The sequence below is a fragment of the Salmo salar genome, chromosome 13, assembly GCF_965601325.2.
Source record: "Salmo salar chromosome 13, fSalSal1, whole genome shotgun sequence".
Taxonomy (NCBI): domain Eukaryota; kingdom Metazoa; phylum Chordata; class Actinopteri; order Salmoniformes; family Salmonidae; genus Salmo; species Salmo salar.
The window spans coordinates 36,120,602-36,130,158 of NC_138303.1; the positions used below are offsets into that span (position 1 = coordinate 36,120,602).

The 9,557-nt window shown below is 42.1% G+C and overlaps 1 protein-coding gene across 1 annotated transcript; it reads right to left on the bottom strand.

Moving 5' to 3' along the window:
* Window positions 1–1,765: 1,765 nt before the first annotated feature.
* LOC106567350 (guanylyl cyclase-activating protein 2) lies at window positions 1,766–6,176 on the bottom strand. Its single transcript, XM_014136489.3, has 4 exons — window positions 3,350–6,176; window positions 3,036–3,185; window positions 2,800–2,914; window positions 1,766–2,506 (listed from the first exon to the last, which is right to left on the bottom strand). Exons 1-4 carry the CDS (start codon window positions 3,551–3,553, stop codon window positions 2,355–2,357), a joined length of 621 nt encoding a protein of 206 aa, XP_013991964.1. The 5' UTR covers window positions 3,554–6,176; the 3' UTR covers window positions 1,766–2,354.
* Between the last annotated feature and the right edge of the window lie 3,381 nt (window positions 6,177–9,557).

The window sequence follows — 9,557 nt, forward strand, 5'->3', positions numbered from 1 at the left end:
ATTAGGTTATTTTATGATATAGTGATGTTGTAGCTTCGAGCTACGCTGATACCGCGTTCAAAAGAACTGGGAACTCGGAAAAAAACGAGCTCCGACTGGAGAAAATCAACTTGGAATTCGGGCCTCTTTCAAGAACTCCGACTTTCCGACCTGAAGATCACTGACGTCATGATTTTTCCGAGTTTCCTGTTGTTTTGAAAGAGGCATTAAATGGATAGTGCATTTAGTCAGGGGCCAGGGCTATATAATAGGCTTACATTCCATACAATAGGTCAACATGGGTGTTTATTTAAGCAGTAAGTCCCGAGGGGTGTGGTATATGGCCAATATACCATGGCTAAGGGCTGTCTGGGGGTATCATCAGACGGGGCCACAGTGTCTCCTGTCTCAGCCTCCAGTATTGATGCTGCAGTAGTTTATGTGTCGGGGGGCTAGGGTCAGTCTGTTATATCTGGAGTATTTCTCCTGTCTTATCCGGTGTCCTGTGTGAATTTAAGCATGCTCTCTCTAATTCTCTCTTTCTTTCTCTCTCAGAGGACCTGAATCCTAGGACCATGCCTCAGGACTACCTGGCATGATAACTCCTTGTTGTCCCTAGTCCACCTGGCCATGCTGCTGCTCCAGTTTCAACTGTGCTGCCTGCGGCTATGGAAGCCTGACCTGTTCACTGTGATTACTATTACATGACCATGCTGGTCATTTATGAACATTTTAACATCTTGGCCATGTTCTGTTATAATCTCCACCCGGCACAGCCATTAGAGGACTGGCCACCCCTCATAGCCTGGTTCCTCTAGGTTTTTTCCTAGGTTTTGGCCTTTCTATGGAGTTTTTCCTAGCCACCGTGCTTCTACACTTGCATTGCTTGCTGTTTGGAGTTTTCTGTACAGCACTTTGATATATCAGCTGATGTAAGAAGGGCTATATAAATACATTTGATTTGATTCTTATGCACAATGCAGTGTGCCTGGATATAGCCCTTAGCTGTGGTATATTTGCCAAACACCGCAAACCCCCGGAGGTTACCTTATTGCTATTATAAACTGGTTACCAATGTAATTAGAGAAGTAAAAATAAATATTTTGTCATAACAATGGTTTACGGTATGATATACCACAGCTGTCAGCCAATCAGCATTCAAAGCTCGAACCACCCAGTTTATAATTAGCCCTTGATCATCAGTCAGTTACATTACATTAGGCCTACACATAAGTTGTTGGATGAAGGCGTCTTCTGTATGGGGAAGTTTTGTTAATAGCTGCAACGCTCGGTCTGAACATTAACACACATCACTTGTGGTATGGTTTTGGAAGCATAAAGACCATATTTTTCATATTAGCGAGAAATAATGAAAAAGTTAAATTGATACACACCTTTAATTATAGGGTTAGGGTTCCCACACAGCCATATTGCCATGTTACAGCGCTTGTTTATGGAAAACTGATAGAAGACAGTGTGGACTACCTGTGCCAATTAGCTGTCTGCATCTCTGAACACCTGTGTGGGAGCCCACAAACGTGTTGTCACTGAAATATTGTTGGCTGTAACTGTTAAAAAAGTTTACAGTAAGTGCATGTGTATTTTGCATTTGTTTAATGTGATATGAAAGTGAGGGTTATGTTTCTAGAACCCTACCGCAATTGAGAATCGATTCACTTTAAGATGGTGTATTTGGCTGTTTTGGTTTCCAGAGCCAATTCGCCCTTTAAACAGAACATGTAAGGTCCTTGGACTAAGGAGTAACGTTAAACTTCTTTTAGTCCAATATTGGGCAAGGTGTTTATTATGCAACTTCATACACATTTACTGTTCAATGAATATGGATTTCAAGTTCAACACACAAAAAGAGAGGTGGTGCCCTAAAGTTCTAAAAATGCAAAAATGGTGCCAGAAATGTAATAAGACTGCTACCGGTGAACTATATTGTCAGCTCTATTGAAACCTCATGAAGTATAAGCCCCCAAATCGGATGGATGCTTTGTTAACCAGCAAAACATAATTGCAAAATAAACTCTACGATCTGCCTCTGCATGATGTCTTTCAATCATAATGAGATGGAGAAAACTGGTCCCTTTCACTGTAGCCTGCACATACAAAATGCAATCCTGAGTAGTGGAACACACACAACCATCTGGGCAAACAGAAACACATTGGTATGTACACATTAGGGATTTCAAAAGAGAATGGTGCGTTTGCTGTTTATGGGGAGAGAGGAAGAGTTATTAGAGCAGTGATTTCCCCCTCTGGACAAGAGTCCACAGTCTACGTGGGCATAGTGGTAGTGTCTGCCGGCATAGGATAGCTGAAGCTGCTGGTAGATGGATTCAACTTTTGATTGAAAGTCGTCCAGAAACTTATTGCAGAGGTCCAGCTTCAGAGCTCACTCCAGAGCTCTTACGTCGCCGTTCACTGATCCAGTCCCCAGGGTTGACGTCCATTTGCAGCATCTTCATCACCCACTTGTCTCTCCTGGCCCCGTCAATGAACTCATCCAGAGACAGCTCCCCTGACAGAGGAGAGATAGTTAGCATTACCCATTAACTAGTGAAACCAAAACACATACACCGAAGGAAAAACATTACTCACCCATGGTCCAATTTTCTAAATACTCTGGAATGTGTTACACCAATTAATGACTAAGTCGCTTTGGATAGAAGAGCCTGCTAAATGGCATATACTGTATATGTCTGTGTGTTACAGTCATAATGGTATGGAAATCACAGTGAGAACCTGCTAAATCATTAAAAGCACAGATCAAGCTGTCAGAGAACAGTAAGGGGGTAAAGAAAACGTCCTCACCATCTCCGTTTTCATCCACCAGTTCGAATATTCTGTCGACCACTTGATCTGGGGTCAGGAGGTTACACTCTGCATCCAGTTCTCCATGACAGGCTTTCTTCAGTCGGTAGATGGACTGAGAGAAGATAACATTTTGGAATTATATCCCATATGTATACTGTACATGTCTATAGAAATACTATATTTTATTTCATCAAACACTAATCTTTCAACGACTGGAAAATGTTGGTTGTTACCTCTACAATCTCCAGCAGCTCTGTCTTGTCAATGCAACCACTTCCATCTTTGTCATACATTTTAAAAGTCCATTTCAGTTTATGTTCCAACTTGCCCCTCAAGACCAGGTTAAGGGCTGCAACATACTCTAGAAAATCAATTGTGTTGTCCTGCAAAGGGGGAAAAAGAATCATAAAAGATTGAAATGATACTCATCAGTAAATACTGAAATGAAGAGAAAAGGTGTTCAACAGTTATCACTTGAAAGACAACATGTGGACACTGTGGCCCTCAAAGGCCCCCATCAGATTACTGTAATCTGTATGCTACTCACTCCGTTCTTGTCGAAGGCACGGAACATATTCTCAATATAATCCGCTGCCTCCTTGTTGTTAGTAACGCCGAAGAAGCTCTTGAACTCGTGCATATAGAGTGTTCCACTTGGGCACTCCACCACAAACTTCTTATACCACTCCTGCAGCTCTGCAACATCAATTTCCTGGTCTGAGTCGCTCTCCTCACTTAGTCGCTGACCCATCACGGAAATAGTACTCAAATACTTTGAAGAGCCTCTTTAGTTGAAGGTGTTGTCTCATTTTTTATTGGACTCCTTAGTTGAAGAGGTTGTCACTCATGATTTAAAGTTGTCTGTCAGTCAGTGGTGTAGCTCTACTCTTTGGACGCTCCACAAAAAAATATATATATATTCCAACTATGTCCCCATTACCATCACAACTGCACCTTTTGAATCCATCCACTGTGTCTGTACTATTACTAAAGAAAAATGCTATATTTCCATACATAAACAAAAATAGTGCAACAGAAACAGTGAGTTAGTATTACCCCTGGTCTGCCAATGCTGCACTGAGGGTAGAGACTGGGCAAGGACTGTTGTGGATCACATGACACAAGGGATTAGGAATACATACCTACTGTCTGGATCAATTAGTTCATAGTGAGATCATCAGAAGATTTGCCTTTGTCCATTTCCAAAATATTGCTCAAGGGTCAGTATGGGAAATCCTGTCAGTCCAAGGCAAGTGAGCTGCTAGAACTACTGCAACAGACAGGTGCTGAACAAAATAATAGGTATAAAGATGTTTCAAACTGAACTGGTAATGTAGACTACTATAAACCTAAAAGGAAGAGCCGTTGACTTGACATCAGGGTAACAGTGTGACATGAGGAAATTGATCAACCGAAAGAAAAGGTAAAGGACCAGTTTCCCAGACCCAGATTAAGTTTTGTCCTGGACTAAAAGGCACTTTCAATGGAAACTATCAATTGAGATTTTTTTCTCCCTCCATGGTGAGGTTTAATCTGGGTCCAGGAAACTGGCCCATTATGTCACCTCTGATTCAGAGGGATTGGGTTAAATGCAGAAGACACATTTCAGTTGAATGCATTCAGTTGTGCAACTGATTACATATCCTCTTTCCCTTCCCTATTCTAGCCATCGTAGCCAAAATAATGTACAACTGGGAAATTTTACACATGCCCATAAGCATGATGAGACGTTAATTACTTAACTCAGGAACCACACCTGTGTGGAAGCACCTGCTTTCATTATACTTTGTATCCCTGATTTACTCAAGTGTTTCCTTTATTTTGGCAGTTACCTGTACATTGAGTCATATACAGGTAAGACCCAGTAAATTCCCTGGTGAAATATGAAGTCCATGAGCATCTTTGAGCAGATCACTTTTGTCAAGTAGGTCAAGGTTTCCCAAAGTCGGTCCTGTGGCCCCCCCGGATGCACGTTTTGTTTTTTTGACCTAGCACTACACACAGTGTTGGGTAGGTTACTTTCTAAATGTAATCTGTTACAATTACCTGTCCAAAATTGTAATCCGTAATGTAACTTTTGGATAAACCAAACTCAGTAACGTAATCTGATTACATGCAGTTACTTTGATTACCTTCCCCTTACGATGCATTAAAAGAAGACAAGCATGTATGTTACCAATTGAACCAGATCTATTGCAGGATAAATCAATGTTAAAGTTTACATAGCTGGCCATATGGATGTTACATTTTACTTTATGGGTTGGTTATGTAGGCTTCTTCTAACTCATCGCTTTCTACTACATATAATAATACAATTAAATTATATCTTTACATTAAAAAACAAAGTCTATCAGAATTCCAGTCATGTTATACCCCTTGATCTTCAAGAATAGGACTTGGAAATATGGAAGTATAGACTAGCCAAATTGTTTTACCTGAGCATAACCCCAAAACAAAGGACTTATTAGCCAGCCCTACACTGTTGTTTATGATTTTGTTGTCATGCAGGACTGATTGGGCTCATTGATTAGAGTTGAAAAATAAATGCTGCGCTCATGCTTTGAGCACTACTGAAAAGTACTATTTACATGTGAAAAATGAATGCCACATGCTGCATTTGCTATAGGCCAATTGTTTAACTTTTTGTTGGTGACTCATTGATATCTTGATAATGTGCAGCTGTTTAAAGGGCAAATCCACAGATGAAACAATAGTAAAACGGTCACCCCGCCTCTTTTGGTAAAACGCTGAGGGATGAGCCTGGAGAAATGTAACCACTCTCAGATTAATAGACAGAGCTATGGATGCAAGGACTGACCATCCATGATATCAACATTATTGTTTTAACATGTTATGAGGCTATACAGTGTTTGTTTACATGTATAATGTTTACAAACATTGGCGGAAAACCAGCTTATATTTTGGGTTCTCGTGGAGAATGATAGTTGAACTAAGCTCATGACGCATTTATAAGTTTATAAATGAAGAATCAATGGATATATGTATCCAAAATTGGATGTAGCAACTACAGATTGCCCCTTTAAGTCTATCAAAAGCGTGCAAGTTTGAATATGTCCATTAAGCCTATGAATTCAAAAAAATGTATTAGCATGAATTAAATTGAGCAATAAAAGCCCCACTTCTATTGGATAGGCTGGGATCCGCACTGTGCAGCTGTTACAAGAGCGCATTGTTCACTAGCTGTCCACTGGTTTCAAAAACAATGATTGATAGGCAGCTTAAAATAGTTTAATTCAAACATTATTGGGTTCAAATACACATTTAGATTTGTGAACAGCCATCCACAACCACCACAATCCGTAAGGCGTAAATAGCTAAATGAGAGAGCAGCAGTGTGATTCACATCAATGTGCTATGTAGATAACAATAAGTAATATACGTATCGCCGTAGACTACACCACTGCTGTCATCCTTACCTCCAAGTGTTAATTCAAGTTGGATCATCTTTGGATGCCGACAGCAGTCATACCATTGAAAGACATAGCTTGTACGGTTAGCCTACAAGACTATTCCTGTTTTTTTCTCACGATCCATCAAACCCATTTGGTGTGTCATCATAGTGGTCTCTGACTTCTGGTCAGACTCTCAGTTCGAACAAATTCGCACCTTTTTTCAATGCTTATTTGAATGACATCGAGAAACCAGAGAAGTGTCCCCCCCCCAAAATCCTCCTTTCTGAATTTAAAAGTAATCCTCGAATGAATCATGTCGTTTTTCAAAAGTATTTGTAATCTGCTTACAATATTTTTCCTTGTAACATATTACAGTTACCGTTTTGTTGGAATCCCTTACTCCCCAACCCTGACTACACTGTTGACTAAAATAATAAAAACTTGATGAGTTGGTTATTTGAGTCAGCTGTGTAGTGCTAGAGCACATTAAGGGGACCATTTTTTTTTCGTTTTGCGCCTACATGTCGACTGTATGAATTTTACTGTTTACAGGCTTTGGTTCTTCCATTTATATTTCGAGATTGAACGTTCGCGCGTTGGATGCACCGATTGGTGTCACCTCGTTAGGCAATATAGTTTACACCTAATACTGGCTTGTCATCCAGTGTTGCCAATTTAGCGACTTTGTCACTATATTTAGCGAGTATTCAGACCCCTCTAGTGACACATTTTCAAAAAAATCTAGCGACTTTTTCTGGTGTTACTGGAGACTGACGTGAAATCACGTATCGTTCTTACTCTTCTCAACCAGCAGCGGGTGCTGCCGTGGGCCCCATCCCCGTCCCACCCCCGTCCCAAAGCGCTCACAGGTGGCCCAGTCCTCGCGCTGCATTCCCTCCCAGCTGCAGACAAAGCAAGAGATATTCACCCCTCTGCATCCAGACTGCAAATGAATCGCGCATGCGGGAAGCCGCCGCTGGCTGATCCCGCCCTGACTTACATTCAGGGCGGGATGTAAATGTAAAATGTTCTTTGTCTAAAATAAATCACTGCACAAAAATAAAATCACTGCATTTGACTCACACAGCCTCAGTCACTTACTCACCTTGTCCACTGTGTGTGTGCCTCTCTATGACATAAGCTAAACATCTAGCTGGCTAGCTCATCATGTCTCAGTCTAATCTGTACACTCAAAAATACAGAAAGGAGTGGGAAATCAAACCCTGAATTCAAAGGCTTGTTGAAGCCGTTTATTGATGATACACGGGCATACTGCCTGTATTGTAAGGCTGATTTCTACGCCAAACTTAGTGATGTAAAAAAAACATGAAAACATATCCAAAAGGCAAAGCCTTGTAACAGTTCCACCCAAAACAAGCTGCCATTTATGGTTAAAAAAAATGACGCTGCAAAAAAGGCTGAGGCCACCATGACATTAGCTATCGCTGAACACTGTTCCATGCTGGCATGTGATCACATTGGAGAAGCATGTTGAGCTGCTTTCTCAGACTCCACTGCTGCTACCCACTTCAAAATGCACAGAAATGATTAATGGTGTTCTAGCACCATACGTTCTGAAAAAGTTGGTCGCAGATGTGGGTGACCAGCGTTTCAGCCTCCTCCTCGAGGAGTCCACAGATGTAAGTGTTTCTAAGTGTAACAGTATAGCTTCCGTCCCTCTCCTCGCCCCAACCTGGGCTCGAACCAGGGACCCTCTGCACACATCAACAACAGTTACCCTCAAAGCATTGTTACACATCGCGCCACAAAAGCCACGGCCCTTGCAGAGCAAGGGAAACAACTACTTCAGGGTCTCAGAGCGAGTGACGTCACCGATTGAAAGGCTATTAGCGCGCACCACCGCTAACTAGCTAGCGATTTCACATCGGTTACATAAGTACCCGGGGGTTGTGATAAGGTACTTTAGTGACACCAAGCAGACAATTGTATCAACATTTCTGGGGCTTGTTGAGTTGGAGGGAGGAGATGCCAAATCTATAGCCCGTGCTGTTGTGGCTTTCCTCGAGAAGTGTTGTCTTAAAAAGAGAAACTCCTGGGGATAGGGACTGACAATGCCTCTGTTATGACGAGGATTAACAATGGGGTCCATAAAGTGCTGAAGGAGGAGTATGGCCTCAAATATCTGGTTCTTATTCGCTGTGTGTGCCACTCTGCAGCTTGCTGTAAGTCATGCTTCCAATGACACCATCCCCCGTAGTGTGGAGTACTTGGTATGAGAGACTTATAACTGCTTTTCAGTGTTTCCAAAGCGCAGGGAGGCCTACAAGGCCATATATGAGACCATCAACTGTGGGGAGAAACCTTTACAGATAACCAAGGTGTGTGCCACACGTTGGCTCTCCATTGAAAACACAGTTTCGTGCATTTTGGACCAGTGGGAGGAGCTTAGGCTACATTTCGCAGTCACCAAGTCCAGTGAACACCCCTACATGGCTGAGGTTTTATACTCCATGTACAGTGATCCTCAAAACATTGTATCTGACTTTTTTGAAGTCAGTGCTGGGTGAGGTACAGTTGGCCATCAAGGCTTTTGAGGGAGAGCAAGTAGATCCTCTTAAGCTACTTGACAGCTTGGTTAGCCTGATCAAGTCTGTGAGCATCAGGGTGCTGAATCCACTGGCAAATGTTGATGTACTCAAAGGGCCAATAGATGGATACATCAGTCCCAAACCGTACCTTGGTTACCTTTTTGAGTCAAAGGCAGCTGAGCTCCACCTTGCGCCTGAGGATGAAAACAATATTCGAAAGCGGTGTGTAGCCTTCACCATCTCCCTCACTAATGAGTTGAGGGTGAGACTGCCGGACAACATCGAAGCGTCGCAGTACATGTCAGTTTTCAATGCGGAGGAAACTCTAAAGCACAATAAGAGCCCAGGAGAAATAGAAAAAAATAGCCAAGCTCCTTGGCTACTCCCCTGCAGAGATAGACAAGCTTGTCCAGCAATGGTGTGCCATCCATCTTAGTAAATGGAATGAGACAAAAAACACACTGGGCTTCTGGAGTGAGATTTGGAAGTTCAGGGATGCAGCTGATATCAACCCGTTTCAAGAACTTGCCATTGCTGCTGTGTCTGTGTTGTCCTTGCCATACTCGAATGCTGAAGTCGAGAGAGTATTCAGCCAGACGAGTGTGGTAAAAAGCAAACTTAGAAATCGGATGTCCTTGTCCTTAACTCCATCCTGTACATTCAATGTGGACTGAAGCTGTCTGGTGAGGCTTGCTATGAGCACCAGCTGCCTGATAATGTTTTGCAGCTTTTTGGCACATTAGCTGCTTACTCATTTAAGTCAGCTCCTTCAGTTGCTGAACCTGCCATAGAG